The sequence below is a fragment of the Gavia stellata genome, chromosome 4 (assembly GCF_030936135.1).
Source record: "Gavia stellata isolate bGavSte3 chromosome 4, bGavSte3.hap2, whole genome shotgun sequence".
In the NCBI taxonomy this organism is placed as follows: domain Eukaryota; kingdom Metazoa; phylum Chordata; class Aves; order Gaviiformes; family Gaviidae; genus Gavia; species Gavia stellata.
Genome location: NC_082597.1, coordinates 52,278,560 through 52,301,473, shown reverse-complemented (window position 1 = coordinate 52,301,473; position 22,914 = coordinate 52,278,560). Strand labels below are relative to the sequence as shown.

General features: G+C 34.9%; 1 protein-coding gene across 1 annotated transcript in view; it reads right to left on the bottom strand.

Moving 5' to 3' along the window:
* The window catches only part of CFAP54 (cilia and flagella associated protein 54), a 117,527-nt gene that overhangs the window by 22,086 nt on the left and 72,527 nt on the right, over positions 1-22,914 (bottom strand). Inside the window, 13 exon segments of the mRNA XM_059817033.1 lie at positions 124-281; positions 1,242-1,380; positions 2,840-2,942; positions 7,783-7,952; positions 9,491-9,585; positions 9,935-10,151; positions 11,566-11,619; positions 14,433-14,555; positions 15,604-15,690; positions 17,855-18,037; positions 20,218-20,284; positions 21,869-22,075; positions 22,529-22,616. Coding sequence (XP_059673016.1) covers positions 124-281; positions 1,242-1,380; positions 2,840-2,942; positions 7,783-7,952; positions 9,491-9,585; positions 9,935-10,151; positions 11,566-11,619; positions 14,433-14,555; positions 15,604-15,690; positions 17,855-18,037; positions 20,218-20,284; positions 21,869-22,075; positions 22,529-22,616 — 1,691 coding nt within the window.

Here is a 22,914-nt window from a genome sequence, read left to right as displayed (position 1 = left end):
AAAAGTGAAAAAAATGTATTTTAGAGGCAGTATTTCAAGCTTATTTAATGCTGGCATCAGCTGTTCTGACTACATGAAAAATGCATCAAAGAAAAGCGAACAGTTTCTCCTTTGTGCTCAAACCTGCAAAAGAAGTTTAATGCCTGCCACAGGACGTTTTTCTTGCAGGTCAAGAATAGCAGCTTGCACCATCATTTCAGCTTGAGTCTCAATATCACCAAAGGCTTCTGCCTCTAGTATTACTTCTTTTATCACACTTCTGCGTTCAGCCACATCATTTTCTAAAGAAAAGAATATATGAATAGTAAAAATACAATAGAAAAGACTTTAAGGTGTTTTCTACTATTCTTAAGAAGTCACTTCCACACTAAAAAGTTACAGAAAATCTGACATTATAGATTCCACATTTACCATTTCATCAATTCTGTGCCAAATTTACTTTCAAAAGAAAGAACCACCTAGTTTTTAAACTGCTCTTGGTTTAAGTTCATCCAAATACATTCTTTATATGTAAGCCAACAGCATAAATAATTAGATTTTGTAGATCAGATGTCATTCTCACCCATAAAACATATTCTACATATTCAAAAATCTGATCTCAGTTATCATTCCAAAATAGTAACAGCCTTCACAGGAATTATCCAGAAGAGATTAAATAAGAGTTTGGCTACAGACCTAGTGATTTTGATACTTAAGTGAGCGTTACAGTTTATACTAAGCTCATAGAAGTAAGGAATGAAAAACATTTTTATTCATAATCAAACTGCAATAAATGTGTTTTGTAGTATCTCACTTAAATTCTTTCAAAAAAAAAAAAAAGAATCTGGAACATTTTTAGGAGATATATAGGAACATTTCATTTACTGGAGATATAAAAAAACTTCTGAGACTTTTAAAACTACAAGTATGTAGCAACAGTGTTATTTTAAAACAAGCATACTTATTTAACTTAATTACAGTAGAATATTTGAAACTACTTCACACACAAGTGATTTATCAAAGGATAATGATCATTAAATGAACATTAATATAATGCTTTGTGTTTACATTCTCTAGGGAGAGATTGTACTCAGAAATATATTTTCCTCATTCCATTAGATGAATTTAACACAAATAATTGCTCAGTGATAATACAGCTCCAGAATTAATGTTAATATTTTTTATTTGTGAATAAGAATTGTGTCTTAATAGGCTCACTTGCCCATTATACTCCAAAAGTCTAAACCAAAAAAGGGCAATACCTTCCATATCACCAACGCCATGTATCTGCGTTACTAGTGCAGTCACTAACATTGTACGACATCTTAGCCACAGATGTACATTCATATGATCTTGTGCTGTTACACTGTGAGGCAGTCGAACATCTTCAACATAAGAGTCCTAATAATTTCCAAAAGCAAGAGAAATGTTACTTTCTGAGTCAACTACTTTACTGAGTCAACTACTTTACTACAAACAAAGCAGCAGGGCAGCATCAGTCTAAAATAAATCAAATTAATACAATTATATTACAAATAATAACATAATTATAACCAGAAGTTTATTTGAAGGGTAGATACTTATTTTTTTAATAACAGAAGTCCATTTATTATTTAACTTTTAATCTATAGAAAAAAAAGTATTTTAACAAATGAAAATTAAACTAGCTTTTATGGGAGAGTCCATAAACATACCATATACTATATCTGTCATGGAGAGTAATGCTAACCGTTTGCACTTCATTCCTCTCAAACAGGAACATAACACAAAACTCTAAGGCACGTGAAAGTCTAATTGTGGAGCAGGATCAATATCAAGTTCTGGTACCTCACTAGTGATTAGAAAGAAATTTTTAATTTTTGATTACTAGTTTTCAGTGTTTCTGGTGATTAGCAACAAATATTAATGTAATATAGTACTGGAAGTGTTTGAAACAATTCTCAGCTCAAATCCCTGTGCCATCTTCACGTATTATAAACAGTCTTTCTGTTACTAAAGTTCTACAGTCCATTTTCTAAAGATTTGTTCCAGCACAGCACCACCTGTGTTTCACTTATGCAAAAAATCATCGTGAATGACTTGCATTGATGCAAATGAGGAAAAAGAAGAGTCATAACTCGATTACTACTGGGCAGTCTTAAGAAAATGTAGGAGCAAGTGCAGAAAGATAGAAGACCCTGATATGCAACACAGACAGAGCATAATTACACTGCATGCAAGAAAGTCCAGTCTCATTATGCGTGTTACAAAATCTGGCCTCTCTGCTCAATTGCTCTGTCCATGTGAGTCAGTTTGACTTACTGTGCGCTCGAGAGTGAATGTGTGGTGAATTACCAACAGGTTTTGTACATTGGCTTTCCAAAGTATAGGTCAGTATACCTATGTGTTAGACAACAGAAGTCAGCTGAAATATTGCTGAATTTGGAACACAGCAATGATGTGAACTGCTCTGTTTGGCTCTTTGTAAGAGGATACTCTGAAGTGGGTTTTCAATCAAAAAACCTAAAATACCTTAACTGAATAATATAAGATTTTCACCTGATAGGTATTTTTTCCACTTTCTGTTTGTTTGGGTTTTTTCTAAAGAAAAGGATATTTTCAGTGCTGGCATTTGAGAGTATACAAATAAAAACTGTAATTCCTAACCACATACAAATCAAAATTATGATTATAGGCATATTGAATATACTATAGGCAAGCAGGTAACCGAAGCATATCGTACATCCTTTTCTCCCCAGGTTAATGGTAACCACATAATACAGGTGACTGCTATGTTCTAGTATTCTGAAAATCATTCAGTACTTAATACAAGACTTCATATACTAAGAAACAACAGTTTAAAACAAATTTCCACACATACCAAATGCTCCTTTTCATCCTTTTCTTTTTGAAAACGTGTCACTTCGATCTTAAAAATCTTTGCATCTTGGAGAAGTCGAATCGCAGAAAAAGCTAAAGCAACACTGTGATACAGAAAACTATTTAAAAATAATTATATTTGTCATTTTACGCTTTTATTATAATAGATACTTCATTTCTGACTACATCAGAGATGTCTATCAGCAGTTATCAATTTTTGCTTCAGTAGAACAAAAAAATTGCACTCAGAGTATATTCTGAATTTGTAGGCACTGCAGCATGAAAGTAAGAAACCAGCAGTAAGAGAAAAAGTTTTGCCAATAACAAGCGTAACCTGATAGTAATGGATAAGCCAAGATATGTCATCTTCTGTTGGAGCAATCAAAACAGAACTCCAGTATAACTTTCAGTTACACATACCTGTCTTCAGGGATGGGCTTTTAGAAATTAAGATGTAAAAATACTGAAAAATGACAGTTCTGTATCTCATCCAAAACTAGAGAGGTAAGAAAACACCTTCCTTCTTAAAACCTCTTCAGACTATATGTTAATCCTTCTGTTAAATCCATGTGACCAAATACTCACAGGATCTTAGTAAACACCATCAACCAAAAATTGAGCCAGGTGCTACCCTGGCAAAACCTTGTAAGCAATCACATAACATTGGGTCTGCAGCCCCTTGCCCCAGTCATAAATCCCTTTCTGGAGTTCACTCCAAACAGCATCTAGAAAGATACGGACACTACTAGGACTGGTGCAGCATTCAACCCCACATTTCAAAAAATTGTGAGTCGGAATCCCAAAATATTGTCAGGTTTCTTAAAATATTAACTACTATTCCTTTTTATGCTGTCTTTTTAAAGCTTTCAGATGCACTGTTTAATTTTCATTACATCTGTAGAAATGTATATCTATAACAGCAGACTTTGTGAATACTATTATTTTCATGATATGAAGACACTTGCAAAACCAATATAGTGAGAAGTTCTTTTTCATAACAGGATTTGTTGCCCAAAGAACATACTACTCAAAATACTCTGAGAACTGCTCAAACCAATATCTCGTGGTATTAGTTTTCCATCTCTAATTGTACATTTTCCCCTACATCTGTAAATCTCTACTTTCCTACCTCTTCTCTAAAACATTTTTGGGGTTGGGTTTTTTTTTTTTACAATTCTACTTACTCTCTACCTGCTGAAACATATTTTCCTAATGATGCAAAAGTACCTGAGGGTATCCTTAGCTCACCTCTTAAAGATTTTTCAGCAGGTTAATTGTTAAAAATGTATAACCAAAATTCTCATCTATGCTGTCTTTTTACATAAAGAGACTCTACATAGAGACTGGCTGTTATGAAGCAAAAGAAAAAAATAATTTATGAACACCTTAAGTCCTTTTTACACTGCCAGAGCACTGTAAAGAGCTTTTAATGCAAGAGAGGTTCAAGCTCTGTGTGAATTTACTGCTTTTGAAAAGTTCTAGATTAATTGTTGTAAAGGCAAAGTTCTTGATTCATGCACAAAGAAGTCAGAACAAGAGCAGCACTACCCTGAAATTACTCACATTATTCTGTCAACATGTATCTAACCACCGGATGGATAACCTCCAGAGGTAAGAGCGTGGTTAAAGTCTTCCTGTCTTTTTTGATTCTATCCTGCTTGCTGTTTTTGTGATGCAGAACTGGATGGATTACACCAATTGAGCACAAATAGACCCCAAAGTAACAATGAGAACCAAAACTGTTAATATCTTGCCTTTCAGCTCTCAGAATTCAGTCCTTATGAATATCTTTCATCATCCCTTTACCTCAGTTTTATTCAACAAAATGAAACCAGAATAAATCAATGCTGAATTTGATGATAACCTTCTCTCTAACAATGGAAAAGAGGTAACAGAATTTGTTCATAAAAGCAAAAGAGACAGTAAGGACAATGCAATTAAATATCCCGACTGCTTTTCTTTCTTTTTATTAAGAAGAGTTTTCCCCTGAAACCAGGCGTCAAAGTTAAAATTACAGCAAAACCTGTCATTTTTCAAAACATTGTTTGAGATGCTATGGCTAATATTTCTCAAATAAGTCAGAGAAGGTGCAGCACCGAAGTGTATACACAGTCTTTTAAGGAATATTAACCTAACTTCCAGAGCACCGCTCCCTACAATTAACTGCTGTTGTCAACATTTAGCAATTCTGAAAATGAGGCCATGTTTTCCTACATGCTTACATGTAAATTTCATGAGTAAAATGTAGACCACAAGCCCAAAGCTTCATATGTTTATTGTTTTAAGCAGTAATGTATTCAAATAAGCAGACAAGCACATATTTGGGTAATTAGAAACCTCACATACTTAGGGGAAACACCATTGAAGTACTCTTAAGAGATCAGTGGAATTAGTCCTATACCTAAACTTATTCTGAGGCATAAATTTTTTGCAAGACAGAGGCTGTAATGTAGAAGCTTCCCTTGATGAAATTTTTGTGACCCTCTTCTGCTGTCAACAAGAGTGATGGGTCTATATATTTCCCTTGACAAAATACACATCCTTTTATCAGCTGAATCAGAAAGTGACAAGATGATCAAAATAGGAAAGTACAGCTGACACTAACAATTTCACCACTAAGTCATTTCGCCAAAGGAAAAAAATGATGAATTTCTGTAATATCATGCAAAGTTTGATTTCCTGCTGGCAGGCAGGAAACATTCAGCTGTCTGAAGGAATGTTTCATTTGTATCTGAGGCAGATATATCAGCAGTTTCCATGGATGGCAGTGCAATAAAATTGTAAAATAGGTTAAAAATACCCAAACCCTTGCTTTGTTTGTTGGTGGGGTTTTTTTCCTGCTATCAGACCACTATCAATATATAAGGCCCATTAAACACCCATCAAAAATTTGGGAGTCCCAAAAAATGAACCATAAGATGCTTGACATCCACTGGAACCCTTGATACTCTAAAAAAGTTTCTTCAATCTGAGACGAGTTATAAACCAAGAAAGAAACTACACTCTAGGATAAAACCACATGTCAAAAAGAAGGGTCCTGCACTGAAAATGGCTTGCATACTGGAACCAGTTTAGGCGAGTGAGAAAGTTTGGGACAGAACTCTACTAATACAGGTTTTATCAAGCCTAGCATCAAGATAAACTGGGTTTATGCACAGGATATTTCATAAGTCTGTGTGCTGGTCTTTAGTTACTAATACAATAATCTTAGAAAATCCACATGGCACTCAAAAGTACAATGAGGTCACTGACCAGTGATTTGTTGTTTTCTCTTTGACAAATTCATGGTAAATTAATCTAATTCAAAAGGCACTGAAATAGATTAATGTTTCATGATGAGGAATGTCCACAAATAGCCTACAAGTTCTTCCTTCTCATCTTCAGTAATGACATTACTACTAAATTATTACAGCCCTAATATCTGAACTTTTGGGAAACTTCTATCTTTTAAAGTAACATAAACAAAACCTGGGTAAAAGACCATGCTGCAGTGCTCTTACTGGTTTCAGTTCAGTAGTCTATACAGCACTGTGAAGTTCCTGTCCTTGTTAATTTTGTTTTTTTATTGCTGTACCATAGCAGCTAAAAAGGGATTGTGCTATTTAAAGGCTATCTAATTTGGAGGTTTGTTTATTCACCTAAGAGAGCTGAGAGAAGGAAGATAATTTGCCTTAGCATAGAAAAAACATTTCTTTTTTATTAATTGGGTAAAAAGGGAAAAAAAAACATTGAGACTGGTTTATCTGTTGGCCAGCTGAATCACATACCACTTCATCAGTAAGAGTGTTAACAGCAATCTTCACCAGTATTCCGACGATAAAAAAATGTTAATTTTGCTTTTTGATTGGTGCTTACCATAATGTAAGATTTACTGTAATAATTTTGGTGTGTTTAGTGAGATTAGACCTGACAAAAGTTACAAATACTGATTACATTCTACCTAATCTCAATGTAGTCTGGCAAGTGACAGTGCTACACCTGTATATGCTGCATGTCTAGTTAACAATTTGTACCCTCAAAGATTTTACAACCTAATAAAAATTTAGATAAAAAGAGCTTGACATCAATAAAAATTATATATTGTTAAACTATTATCCTTATATGAATTAATTTAAAATTATAGGTATGCTAAACAGAAGAATCCTCGTAGCTAAAAGATCAAAACTATGTTCAGAATTTAACATTTACAGAGAGTTAATATCTTTCTGTATGCCCCATATATTCAAAGAACAGCACAACTGTAATTACATTAAGTTCTCCAAAAGAAATCAGAACCTCAAAAAAAAAAACAGAATTTGGAAATTATAATTTGGAGAAAATATCTGGCACATCATGTAAATACAACCATATTTTACATGCTATCACTAACAATATAATTAATGCCTGATAAAATCTATTCTAATATGTTAAAGGTTACATCAATGCTTTTTAATCAAATTAATTTTTAAAATATAATTTTAACATTTTCATTTGACAGCAGTAAGTACATAAAGAGGCAATGTTCTTTTAGGACAGTAACACAGGGCTTTCAAGAACAAACTAGAATTCAGTAGTACAGAGATAACATTAGTGCTCTGCTGTACACTTATTAATTATAAAAAATGCATAATCTAACATATCCAGACTCTTACTTCAACAAAACCAATGAACATTGCAACTTTTTCTTTGATTTTGTGTAATGCTGTATCACAAAAACACCTCACAGAGAAATCATAGGCCAATAACTGATGATCTATTAAAAAGTAAAATAAAGCAATAATAAAAAATGAAATGCCAGTGTAACTTACATTTGTAGATATACTAGTGGGGTTGTTATGGCTGGTTACTAAGATTTAGAATATTAATGTAGACATAAAGGATTCAAAGAAAAAAATTGCTGGATATTTTTCTTAATCTTCTCTAGTCAAGGCTGTGCAACATAAGGTTGTTCATAATATTACTTACCTGAAAGCTGCTTGATGCCTTTGCTGAGAAATAGCAGCAAGCTGAAGTTTGGCCTCAATAAGAGCCTCTAAATCTTCAGCAGAACACCGAGGTATCTCCCCATCATATTTGTCCTGTATGTTCTGCACAAGATGGCTAAGACTTTCTTCAGCTTCTGTCAATAAAATCCCCTAGAGAAGAACACAGCATTGTATGATTTCAAAAAATAATGAAGGAAATAAAAAATGTCTTTACAAGTATTTTATTCTGTTAAAGCCTACTATCACTGCACCCAAAACCAAATCAGCTTGAATAAAATATGCCTTTCCTATAAATAGCAGGGGGGGGTAATTTTGCTTTTTTCAAGTTTACAGATCCAATGTGTTGCAATTTATGCTTAACTACATATTTTATGGCTTAGCATTATTACTCAATAATTTTTCATTCTTATCTTTATGTTATAGCTATACTTGATAATTTTATACTATACATCTTACTATGCTCAGTAATTTTAAGCAATAAAATACAACATTTAAATACAACATTAAAGATGTTGCAAGAAGTATTACATTCTTTTCTATCTATAGTTTGAGAGATCCTTGAGTGCAGTATGTATCCTGGAAGTTCAACTGTAATTTGTAGTCTTTCTGACAAACAAAGCTGTAAGAAGCTGTGAAGACCAAATCTAAAAGAAAGTTAATTTTAAATAAAATTTCAATCACAGAGCTTTCAGCAGAATTAAAAAATAATTAAAAGGTTTGTATCATCCAACATCTTTTTTGACCAGTTTCCTCAATGAAATCAGAGCTCTACTTAAAAAACCAAAAGAATAGAATGGTTAAAGAGAAATCAGAAGGGTAAAAAATATATTATATCTCTTCAATGAGCGCCATTCAAATTAATTTAGCATTTCTATTTTAGTTATTTTCCAGATGCTGTTTTCAAGTTATTTTCAAGCTATACTAAACCTTTCAAGTTTCTAGTGTATGGCATATACCAATTGCCACAAAAAATCATCCTCCATTTCTCCAGATGTATTTTGTACATTACTTTGTCTGTAACAATGGCCAAAATTAGATACTTCCAAAGTGGAAGACCCCTCTGGAAGAAAAATATGTCAGCCCTCAATTTTGGTCTTTTTGTGAATTGAAACTGCCAAGCATGAAGTTTACAATTAAACAAAACAAAACAAAAACTAAAACAAAAAACAAACAAGCAAATAAACAAACAAAACCCCTTCAAACAAAGAAACTAATAAGCGGTGGTATGTTTTCTCCAAAATAAAGTCTCAGAAAGACGACCATGAAAAATTTGAGACATTTCACATATGGTAGAGAATGGTTTTCCATTTATTTGTAGAGCATACTGCCCCATCAAAGAGTCTCTAACATGTTCTGCAGGTACCACCCTCTGAAGGGAGATTATTTTATCCTTGAAATCCCATTCAGTCTTTACCTTTGTTGCTGAAACAGTCATACTGAGATCTGATTGTGATGATATTTCCCATGGACATTTCTATAGCATAAACTAGATCTTGTGAAAAACTGCACCAAACCACCAGGACTTCATGTATGGCTAGTAAAATTACAATCAGATTAGAAACATAAATTTCTAGTCCCCTTATTCATGCCATCCTCTCATCATAGTTTCTGTTACATTGAAAGCATTAGTAATGTTTTTGGAACAATCTGCAGTTTCTTAAGCCTTTTTTCCTAAAAAACAAAATTACCTTCAGCATGGCCATATTTAATTCATCTTTACAGTCAACGAGCTGCACCATTGTGCCTCTTTGTTCCTGTTGTCTTGAATTCTTACCAGCATCAACTGTCAAACACATTTCAGATTAAATTTCAGATAACAGACGCAGAACCAAAGCATTCTCAGTAATTTGAAGAATATGCTCTGTTTTTCTCTATTTATAGTTGGGACTTTCAATATCAAAATAAGTGAGGAAGAATGGAGTACGGCTCTAATAATATTAGAGATATTAGCTAAAAAAACCTTGAAAATTCTTAATGTTTATTATTTCAATAATGACTGATTTTTCCAGCAACATTTAATATGAATATCGTTTATAATATGACACGTTAACGCATATGCAGTTAAAAGTGGAAAAACTATGCTTGAAACAAGTTGCAGAATAAATGCACTTTTCCACCACCCTTATAATTACCTTCTACATTTGATGTTGTAATTCTGCTTGGCTCCTTCAAGTTGCTTTTATCAACAGAATAGATGTGTTTTTCCACTTTTTCTGGTATATTATTTATTGTGGCAGAAAGGCAAATGATGAAATTCATTTTGGCTAAGGTTAATTTATTCATGACTTGTTGGTTGCACAGCGGCACCATTGTTAAAGACAGACTCCAATTAAATATGTCTTCCAGTACCTACAAGAAAGTTAACAATTGGGACTATTTGAAATTACATATTTTACATTTTTCTTGTTCAAGGCATATTCTGCTTCTATTAATAATGCTTATCATGAATAATATTAGTAATATGCTCTTAGTCATTATGGATCAGTTGCTGTTTTCCTTTCCAAACTTTATTCACTCCTTCCTTAGTAGCACTTGCTACAGCCTCAGTGATCAGTTTTCCAGTAGAAGGTGCATCTATGAAGTTATAGCTATTACTCTGTGTGAATTCTAGTTTTCTGCAATGTCCATTGCACTCTTTGAGATAAGGTGGTCACAAAAAATATGTAGGTAAATCTGTATTTCAGAAATCTCAACTCAAAGGAAAGTCTGTTGTTACAATTCACTGTAACAAGAAAGGTTAAGCAAGGAAAAAAATTCTTGTATCAGACCATTCTAGCATATTTCATAGAATCTTTTTGTTATTCGTTATAGCATCCTTGTTTTATCTTGAGTTTAATATTCTCACTTTAGATTAATAAATTCAGAAGTTGAAAGTCTACACAGCTTTGCAAAATCATAAGGAGACCAGTAAGAGCCCCATATAGACTGTGAAGTGTTCAAATCAAAAGCTGAAGATAAAGCACAACTTCAAAATAAATCTGAAACTAGTGAGATCAAAAGCTGTCAAGATAGACATCTCATTTCTGTCTTCTAATATCAACTTTTGTAAGAGACACACAAGTTCACTGTAAACAAAAGAGAGAAAAGTAAAGGAAAAAAGTGGGTTTTTTCTACTTTATCGGTTTGTTTTTATGGTACAGCTTCTTTTCCACATTCTGCTAACATTTACACCTACAGGCTCAATGGATCTGTGACAAGGCAAATGAAAGAAAATTATTAAAACTGAAAAACAAAAAAGAAGTCATTGACAAAAATGTGATTTTAATTAAAATGAGAAATGTCTGTTCATTAACTGGTTTACAAATTCACCTTTTTTTTTTTCTTTTTTTTTCCCAGAAATGGACTTCAACCCCAGTCTGAATTAGGACAAATCTATGTAGACAGCTCTGATGATTGATAGAAATTAAAAGGCTAGATGACTGATGTTCTTGGTATTTTAGCAGGATAAACACCAGACCCTACATATCATGACAAAACCTGAATAATTCTACTAGCATGCTTTGCACAGACAAGTCACAGATTTGTACATATTAGGTCTCCCATCTGAAAAACGGTGATAACAGTATTTGCCTCTCCCTTGAGAGTTCAGCCATAAAATTTAAAATTTAGGAAAGGGTAAAATGTTGAGGAGAATAGGTTTTCTGTTTACTGTTTTTTACTAATAACAAGTATATTTTCTGAACCAAATAATCTCTAACTGATGCCAGAGAAATAAATACTTACGTCTAGCATAAAATTCTTAGCTCTTTCAGATTTTTTTTACCTGTAAATTTGTAACAGTCAGGAGAGATTTTGAGGAGTCAAATTTCTGTAAGGCCTGTAAAATGGACAAAACCAAAAATAAGTAATATGTTACGAGTATAAAATAAGTGAGTTAGCAACGTAGTGGACAAGTGTAGTGCATTTCCAACTATACTTTCAGGGCTCTGAAAATACCAACAATTACTTGGCTTCTACGGGCTTTACATTTCTGAACCATAACCCAAGACCCAGAACTATCCCTACATCTCCTATGCCATTCACCAGGATTCTTCAGCTTGAAGCAAGGGGAGAAAAAGGCGTAAACCAACAAAAATCCTTTTCCAAATTCTGGGAGCTCTATAGACATCAGCCATCAATTGCCTTTATGTTCTTTACATTTCTGAATCCCAACCTAACTCCAGCATGCCTCCTCTGCTATTCACCAGAGCACAGATCTGTGAATGGAACAAACACATGAGCTACAGGTCAAGATGGACTTGAGACCTCAGCCTCCTTGAGGGCTCTGAAAACAACTATTTCTTTGCTTATATGTGCTTCAATTTTATGAACCCTAACTCTAATTCTAATCCTTGCTCAAAAACCCTTTACCTTTTCACCAGGAGACAAATCAGTCTACTGAGGGGAAGGAAAAGGCAGAGGTAATAATTTCCAGCCTTTGTCATAACTGAGAGCTCTACACACAACTGTCACTTGGGTTCTGTGTGGTTTTTATTAAAGAGATGTAGCCCTCTATCATGTCTGTCATTCCCTGGACCATGGGTCCTTCTATTCTGAGAGCTGTGCAAAAGTCCAGCAAGCACTTAGCTTCCACGTGCATCGCACCCTAACCAGAGACCTAATGCTGAACCTCCTCTGCTGTTCACCCGAACACTCACCTGTGAACAAGTTAGAAAAAGACAAATGACAGATCAACCAGACCTCATCCTAACTCTGTGAGCTCTTCAGACAATATACAAATTAAGAAGAGGACTTAAAGATGCATTTTAACCTGACTAGCATCAGTAAAGGACTAAATGCATTCCTTACTGTAGCCATGAACAGGGAAGCTTTGCAGAACCAACTCCAGTGAGGATGCTAGCATCTCTTTATGGCTCAACCTAGTGATAATGTAATGTAGCTTGTGCTCTGAGGAAAATCACTAGATTTCAGTTTCTTATCTCCACATGCAAACTGGCAAATTAAAAAAGTCACCTTTTTTGATAAATATTTTAATTTTACTTTTTATTAAGTTCATGTTTCATTTAAAACCTAGTACCTCTGCAGGTTATTCTAGGAAGAGTGCTTGTCCATATTTCTGGGTTTTTAAATGTAAACATTTGACATCCTATCATAAATGTAATTGTAATTGTTCCCTTATTAATTAGCTTAGATGTTGATTTGTTGGCTGTTGCCAAAGGAGATACTGCTGCTCTGTGCTGGTTATAGCCATTGTGAGGCTGCAGGATAAGGATGGTCAGGCCATGGGTCAGTCGGAAAGTCCCTCTCAGGGTTTGGAAGGGTGGGAGAGGGGAAATTTCCCTTCAGATCAGCTCATTAAACTCAATTTGCTCTGCAGTGCCAGCTTCACTGTCTACAACACAGGGTAAGAGAAGCAAATGTGAAGTCATGGAGGTGGGTTAGGAATTCTCCTTTCAGCACCAGCTGTAATTATCAACAGATTAGAAATATCATACTATTGCATGTATAGAATGTGTCTGTAAAATCAAGTTAAATCCACGCTGCTGTCAAAAGGAGTGTCCCTACCCATCCCACTAGTCTTCTATCACATGTTCAGTCCAGCTCCCTAGTGCTGGCACACATACTCTGTCATGGCGTTACACCTACCCAAAAGCACCACTCTGATAAGGGAGACCTTGATTACATCTGTCCAAGCAATAACTCATTAGATTATTTTGGTATGTTCTTGGAAAACCAGGAAAGGCTACCTAATTGTTATGGGGGAGGCTTGCCCGATAGCTCTGGACTGTATCTGCCTGCACGGTTATGCTCATCGGTAAGACAAAGCAGCCCAGGTCAATTGTTAACAGCTTCATAACCTTGTACCACATTAGTCATCAAGGTAAGATCATTGCTTGGCTTTATATATGGAGAAAATCAAAGAGAATGACCTGGGGTGACGTGACTGTCAAAGCTCTGAGGGCACCAATAGATCTTACTGCTCAGCATCTCCTGGGACTTTCCCCACCCTGCCTCCAGCCCAGGACCCCATGTCAGCCCCCCGAGGGCCATCAGCTCCTGTCCCAGCAATGCCACAGCAGGGCCAGTCCACAGGCCCCCACAGCCCTGCCCTGCCACGAGCCTACCGAGCTGGGCCCTCCTGTGGGCCCAGATCCTGGCCCAGCCTCAGCCAGACCCCGTGGCCCTGTGTGACCACCCTGGGGCTGTGTCTGAGCCCAGCTCTCCTCACCAGGCCTGATCCTGACCCCTACCTGCATGCTGATGTCCCAGCCCAGTCTCGGCCTGTCCCCAGCCCTACAGAGGTGCCCGAGGCCCTGGGCTGGGGGCTGCCCCGGCTGCCCCTCCGCTGCCCTGCTCCTGGCTGGGCACTGCAAAGCTTTGCCGGTTCTTTGGCAAGAACTTCATCCATATTTTTTGTGTCTACACATGAAATCACACATTATTTTTTCAACAGTATTATCTGCATTCCTCACTGTATAAAACAGACAGCACATATGTTTCAAAATTTATTTTTGTTCCTGCTGTTCAGTGAGAGAAATTAATGTCATTCTATGTTCACTATTTGACCTGCCTGTTGAGAGAAATTTAGGAGCTTTTTAGAATGTGTAATACTTGCAGATGTGGAGTATGTGCAGTTGCATGAAGAGAACTGAGTGTTACAGTTCGATGTTATACTTTACTGGTGTTTACCTTCATTTGTTCAATTTTTCTGTATCCTGCAGGTATTTTCCATGGAATTCTCTCTCCACAATTAAGCAAAGACAGTTCATGAAAGGCCTCCGTAAAAAATCCTATATCTGTAAGTACTTTAATCTGTGAAAAAATAACAGAGCCTTTGATTTAAATAATTTTCAATTATTCTTTTTGCTCAAAATAAAATGTATTCAAAGGTAATTTTCAAGTAGTTTTGGCTACTGGAATAGTACATTGAAGGAGAATGTTCTTCAATGGAAAGCAATCTTTTACATTTTTTACTTAATAAGTGAAATCTTGAAGATGGGTCTTTCAGTTTTAAAAACAAAAATGAAAAAAAGCCCAAAAACATATTCTTCAAAAACTTACTCCTGACAAAGAAAGAGAACTTAATTCACCTGGCTAGAGCTTTGAGTGTCAGTCCAAGATCAGCCTCTTATCAAAAACTGTTTCACAGATTTTTCTCATCTTAGTCTCGCAGTACTCAGCTACTCTCCCTAACCCTTATCAGCATTTCCTGAAAATATCTAAACCCAATAATACTTCAAGTCTTACTGCAATTTAGAGTCCCTTAGAAAAAAACCAAACCAAACAAACAAACAAACAAGGGATAAAAAAAAACCAAAACAAAATCAACAAGGGAACATTAGTGAAATGACAAGTGTCTGTTCCCAGAAGTCTGACAACCTGGTTCCACCATGATACCAGTAACAAATCCAGAAGTGAACACTGTGAAAAAAAATAATTTGTGTTTTGTACTTAAGAAAACATTTAAAAGAATGGTGGAAGAAGATAAAAAATACCAAGTAAAAAGTTTGGATCTAAGAGGGAAATTCTTATGAGCATATCTTTAAGGAGAATGCTTGTTAAATATAGAGTAGAAAGAAATTATAGAAGTACTTAACGGTCTCTGTAGGACATTAACAATAAAACCATATAAATAACTCTACATCCCACTAAAATTGAGAATATAAACAGTAATTGCATTTAGAAAGGAGTCCTATTCTACAATCTGTTGTGCTAAGAAACACTAAGCAACGGCTGAACTTTAAAGCATTACTTTTCATAGTAGTGATATATGAAGAAATATTAAATCTATTACATTTAACAAATAACAGTTTATTTGAAATACAATGTTCTGTGATAAAAAGAAAGTTTCTCTGATTACCTTGAAGATTCTTCCTTCAATACTTTTAGCTGGGTCCTTACAAATCTCAGAAACAAAGTATTGGTATAATGTGAACAATGGTAAAATCTGCAGGAAAATATTAGGTCATCCAGTTATAAATGTCATAAAGGGTACAATTATAGAAAAGTACATTGCAATTATATATCACAAACATATAGATAATATGGGAGTACTGCTTTCACTGCCACATATCACCATTTCTTCTTTTATGCTCTATGAAGGATGAATATGTTAAAAAGTTCTTCAGCTGGCTAAAGCTAACTCCTTATACTATCTTATATGTGATTCACAATGTGGAAAGTGAAGTTTCCCTGAATTATTTTCTGTGTTCAAGGTGGGTTTTTTTACTATAGCATTCATGAATAAACCTACCAGAAAGATGTTGATATAAGGGATTTCTAAAACTGTCTGCATTTTGATGCCGTAATTTTTTCAGTGTAAGTAACAGAATAATAGAAGTCTGTAAGCTTTATAAAATAAACCCAATGAAGTCCTGCAACTAAGTGAAACGATACCAATTGTAAAATAAACTGGATGTTGATGAGGCTTATTGACAAATTTATTTGCATCCATTCCAAATTGAAAGATTTTGTAGGGGCAACCAACAAAAAGCATTTTAAAACTGAGTTCGAGTAAAGTATACAAACACTGTATTTATCTTTATATAATATTCCAGAAAAAGCAGATTCTTTCCTAACATGTATTTCTTTATTGAAAATGAAAAAAATTCCAAAATTTAATTACTGTTCAGCTTTTACATTTTTCTTCACTTCAAAATGTCCCCGAGTTTGGAAAATGCTAACAGCATTGTTACTTTTTTGTCAAATGCACTTTTAGTTTTCATAAAGTAGCTTAATAGTCCTGACTTTGGACTTACAAATGATTGAGGCAACTGTTTTAATTGTACCCATACAGTTTCCAACTGATATTTGAAGTAGTTCAACAAAATTGGTCTTTGAAGTCTTATTTTTAATAAAACTTGAACCTTGATGTATTTTGATTTGTGTCAAATCAACTTAGTGCCCACCATCCAAAACATTCCCACACATCAAGCATTCAGTGGAAATGAAGCTCTCATCCTGCTGAAACTGCAATTGCTTTGACCATGATCTATGACCTGGATCTATATTCTGCTAGTACAAGTGCAGAAAGAATCAAAAATGTGCATGGCTATGTGAAGCAAGCAGTCAAATTAAGTGACCCTGCCTCCAGGTAACTGTCTGCTCCCTGATCTCACTCGATCTCCCATAGTGAGGGCAGTTAGACAAAGCTTAATAACAAAGTGAACTCCAGTAAAGCAGGATGGGAAGAAGCAACAACAGGAGGTAAGACAGACACTTAGCCTGAAGTTCCAGAAGAAATCATTCCAACAAATGGCTTGCTGACAAAAAAGGGGTAACATCTTGCTGCCTCCTCCTCTCTAACTCCTCTTCCATCTCTACCCCCTAACTTTTTCTTACTCCCCTGCTGCCAGCCACACGATCTTTTCCCCTCCCTTGCACTGGCTCTGCCGTTTGCAGGACCTTTCCTTAAGTGCTTTCAACTTATTAAAGCAGGAAAAAACTATCTACTTTTTTCTTCTGGGGAGTTTTCTATCATGCTGATAGCTGGTTTATAGAGGTATATAATAATTGCCTGACATGAAAATCTGTTAGATACAGGACCAAACAGGAACAGAGGTAGAATTGCACCTTTTTCAGTACTAGTAAGCAATGCCATCTACTTATTCCAATGTACAGCACTCTACCTTTGAAAGAAGTTGGATTAAAGTGGAAGTGGTCAGTCATTAAATGGAGGAAATAAGCACATGATCAGCGTAAGAGGGAAGCTGTGAAAACACTCTATGCAGAGGTATAAGAGAACCTGAGAAGAAGAAAGGCAGAAGGGACTTTTATTTACTGAATGTGAAAGTAAAATTACTGAAAGCATTCTGGGCATACTGCATTTAAAGTAATTCTCAATACAGTGTATTTCAAACTGTGTGTAATGGGAAGTTTCGTCTAAAATGCCTAAGCTAAGTGGACCATGTATTGTTATCTTCCTGAAGAAACAAGTACCCTGTATATTCTAAAAATTGTAAGCAGCAAGCTATACCTTGCCTCTATCTCAGTGCCACAGAACCTAATCATATAGGTATTTTGCTACAGCTTCTGAGGTATCTCATAAGTACACAAAAAAATAAGACTTGATGTCTTAAAATTCATTTCCAGAGTATAAAAATAATACTTACTATTAAATTTTGTTTTGCACAATGTAGTTCAAACATAAGGAAATTCAGACTTGCAACTACGGTGGAGATATCAGCTCTGTAGCGATCAGAGAATAAGTCGATACCAGGAATAAGCATATTTGTTTCATATTGTGCAAAGTCACAGTCAGATGTCGGATGTGGAAGAGAAGCTCTAAACAGGGTCTGAAAGTAATAATAATGAACTACTTGTGAAAATATGTATAGGCATTAGTGAAACACTATAAAACTCCAACCCTTGAGACTCATAAATGACTTTATAAATGAAACTCAGTCAGTGTCTTAAGTATTCAGTTTTTTCCAGACAAAACCATGAAAAATCTTTTTAGAAAAAATGCTTTATGTGTGAACTTGATGGAGAAAAAAAAAAACAGGCTGTAAATAGTCTAAGGACAGTATTTCATAGAACAAGCAAAAGAGAAAAACTAATCTAGGTGTAGAAAAATAATCATGAAAGATTCCTCAGCAAGTGCTCCCCAGGTAATGAAAAATATTCGTAAAGAGCCAATGGCATTTCTCTCAGATTCCAAGTCAAAGCATCCCAAATAAATCTCTGAAAGCACTGGAAAAAAACTAAGATAGGGGTTCTCACAAAGACTTCTTAGATAATTCTTAGGATAAGCCTCTGATCAGCAGACAGAAAGAACTTAATAATTTATTCAAACATCTCCATAATCAAGGAAAATGCATAGGAAAAATTTGTTGAGATTATTCTGGGGATGTGTTCAAACATTTCTTTACCAGTCTGAAGATGCTCCATGAAAAATGTCTTCCATCAGAAAAAAAATCTTTTTTTCACCACAAGCTAAGAAAGCTAGTTTGATTTTACCTAGCCTGAAGTCCTTGCCCTGCCATCACCTCAGTCGTCGTTTCTGGGAGAGTTGCTGACTTTAAGGCCAGTTAAAAGCTAGTTCCACCCTAGTTCTGCCTTTAACTGGGTCAGCTAGTGCAGCTTAAATCATATAACTTAAAACTGATGTGAACTTTTAGGAAGTAACTTAAGTAAACTTAAGAAGGGAGGAGTGCTAACATTGCCTCTGATGTTGGATATTCCTTCCCAATAGTGTTTATCTTGTTGTAATTAGCAATAATATGCTAGAGAAATATTCATTTACATACTCAGATCTGAGATATTAACAAGCCTAAAGCCTATACCAGAGGTGGAATTTAAATAAGGTTATAAAAGCTTTCCAAATCAAGGAACAAATTATGGGCTTGAACTTCACAAGGTACAGTGACAGTAGTTGATTATATTTTTCAAGACACTCACCCTGCAAGCTGCTCCTATCCCAGTTGATATCAGACCTACTTCAGTCAAGCCACAATTATTTCTACGCTTACACAACTGAAACAAATGCTTACTACTATTTCTGTCAAAAGGAGGACTCAAAATTGTTCAGCTTTGTACCACCAGCAATTACAGTGCTAGAAGCTAGTCAAAATTCTCCCTTACCTTTGTTTTTTCAACTTGCTCTCCCTTTGCTGAACTTAACAAGGTTTGAAATGTGGCCTAGCACAGGTCACACAGTCACAACCATGGCTGGCACAAGTTGTTAGAGAGTGGCACTAGTTTGTTTTGGAAGAAGCCACCTAACTTCCTGATGCTGCACTGGGATGAGTAAGCATTGATCCCAGTGGAGTATGACTGGCAGAATACTTGCAGTTCTTTTTCCTATATCACTTTTGTTACTGGTATCTTAAAATTTCCTTTTAAAAGTAAACTGAAATCCTTTCTTCCTCTGTAGTTGGTTTCTGAAATTTTGCAAACTTAATTTTAATTATCTTATTTTCTTTGTAAATGAAACTGAATCATTTTTACTATCGTCTATTTTTAGAGCAAATATCTCATAGAGCTGAGATTTTAGTATTAGAAACCAATATCTTTCAATGCTAAAAAAGATTCAAAAATTTCTATTTTCTAAAAAGTCTGTTCTCCTCATTGAAAATTTATGACAATCTGTGAAGATTCTGTACAGATCTGACAGAGAACACTTTGCTATTGTTGATGACATCCAGCTCTTCCTGAGCAGAACACTTCAAGAGAATAAAAATGTATTTGACTGCCAAATATCTTAGCCATCTTCACTTTTCCATATTTCATTATTTCTCTGAGACGCTAGCCTGTTATTGAAGTGATAATTTTTAGGTTATAATACAGGAATAATGTTAAAAAACAGAATAAAAACATCTAATCTGTTGTGCATAAATTGTCAACTACCTTTGAACTCCATTTTTCCTTTATAATCAAAATGAAAAGAGAGATATTTTAATACAGGTTTATTAAGAGTTGAAATTTAGAAGCAATTTGTCAGCTTCATGAATTCTAACTGAAATTGTATTCTTACCTTAAAAAGCATAGCAGAAAAATAGCAGTATTTAGTTCTTAATCTCATGTTTGATGTTGTTATATACCTGAAGTATAACAAATAATAAGAAATATGAATGTACCCATCAATATAAATTATTCAAACTCCTTTTTTATCTAGTGTAATAATGATACTAACACAATCCAGATGTTTTCCATATTGGAAAATAGCTGCCTGTTCTGTAGACAGGTGATCAGTCATGCCATGCAAAGAAAGAAGCATTTCACCAAAGGCATACCTAGACAAAAGGAGTTGCCTAGATTCTCTTCAAATTTAAAGGAGAGAAACAGGCAATCTAAGTGCAAAATTAATCCCATACAAAACTAGAAAGAAAAAGCGGGTCAAGCAATTCATGCCTTAAAGTGTATTTCTTTCCATAAAGGAAGCCTAAGATAACTAGCACGTGTGCACTTTCACGTGGTACATGTCTACCTAGATTAAATGAATCCCACACAGTACCTCATCAGAGCTTTAAACCATCCTGGTAGCAGGGTACTCCTCTGATCAACAATAATGGAAATCTTTAATACAATATTAGAATCCTTTAATCTGCATTTTACAGCCTGAGACTAAGTTGCTCTAGAAAGAGCACTCAAGGGAAAGATGTTTAACAGCCCAAGTCAGGTCTGAATAGAAAAGACCTGCCTGAGGGAGAACCCTAGAGGATAGCTCCCTCCAGATCCCTGCCAAGATACGGAATGGACATATTAGCAGTAAAGGGATAATGTACAGTGCAGCAAATATGTGCCACAAGCACCTGAAAAGCAGCTAGGGATTGGGTCTTGCCTAATTGGACCTGAGACTGCACCACAGCTCAGAATTAGAAGAGCTGTGGTTTAGAATCAACTTAAACTCACTCCTCTTCCTCTTGGGTGCTACTTGTGAGTCTGACAATGCCATTTCATCCTGAAATACCCATGCTAATACTTTCAAAGCTACCTTGGTTTACAGGTGTTTTACAGTGCTATTAATATGACCTGCTTCTCAGGTAAGACAGTTTACTCGGATGAAGCTGTGCCCTTTCATGGGTATAATGTTTCTAAGGTCATTTAGAGCTGGCTTAGATATTTCTAAATGTTATATTTTGTACATTTTTATATTGTACAATACATCGAGGAACAGCACAGAATTACATCCACAGTGTTTTACCAGCAGTCAAGGAGTACAGGATGGAAATATTTATTGATGGTAGACTTTAATACAGCAATTCAAATTTTGTTTAGTTGTAATTCACCAGAAAATGAGTACTTTAGGCAGTAAATCTGCCCTCAGGATACATTAATATTCAATATGTGCAATGACTTGGGAGATGTGATATTTCAATTGAAAATCAATATGACTGTAAAATCCTTGCACTTACTACTTTTTTATCATTTTTTTTATTTCAATGATCTCTCCATATAATATACAGCTGCAATTAAGATCAAAGATGAGCACTCAAGAAAAGGGAACAAACAATATTCTCAAAAAGAGCAACTTTCTTCCTGAAAGGAAAAATTCCTCTGCTTTTGATGAGTCTTTTTTATAGCAACTCGTTAGTGTTTTTAAATTAATTTCAAGTTGCCTACTGTCCTGGATGAGCAATTTGTTTAAAATATGACAGAAATACATATATAGATAAAATACTTACTGAGCTATCTTAGCCACTAAGACTGCTGCATGTAAACATCCCCAAACTCCAGCCTGAGAAAGAAATTTATGACTATTATCAGTCGATCTTCTAACTGCAAAGCAGTCTGTAGCATTTTTTGGAAAACCTAACTCTTGCCAGTTGTTAAGAGCATCAGCAATGTTGAGTGTTTCATCAAGGGCTTGACACCAATATTTAAAAGCAGCTCTGTAACACATGAAAAACATTCTCATCATATTGCTGACATTTTCCAAAGTGGAAGATAAGACTTGCTTCATTTTACCTTTATTGCCTGAGATATAACTAATTCTGATTAGGTCAAAAACTGAAATACAGTTTCTACAACACAAAAAGAGAACCGTTCCTGGTCAACAGACTTATTGGGACTTATACTAAAATTAAATTGTCAAGCAATAGATACTACTTCTTAAAAACACATAGAGATGCTTAATTGATTTCCTTAATTGCAATTAACTAGCTAAGAAAAATAAAAAATTTCTGGAAAAAAAAGCCTCTCAAAATATAGCTAATAGTGAGTTAGATGAAAGAAGTTATATGGACTTGAGGACAGCACAAGAACTTACAAGACAGTTGAAGGGTATATGAATGCCACTTAAAAGAAAAGAAACAATGCTCTTTTTTAATCCAATAACTATATACCTTTTGTTTCCAGCAAAAAAGTGAAGATTTCCAAGTTCATGTAGAGCCTGAACCTTGAGATCTCTCTGGTTGTTTATTTCAAGGATTCCTGTTATTTATTTTTTAACCAATTAGAAAAAAAATATTGTCACATCATTAAATCAGTTACTGAATCTTGAACAAATTTTACATGAGAAGTAGACATGCATTCACATGTAATTCAATGCATGAATATTTTCTGAAGGATTTACTAGGCTTGTATATTTTACCTTCAAATGTACAATTTCTTATTTCTACTAACTTTAAAAAAAAAAGAGTAGGATGTATTTATGGATCTGTTTACCTAAGCTTTGGTATTTTTGTTTTCTCAGACCTCTCAGATTTCTTCCTCTTCAACAGATAAACCA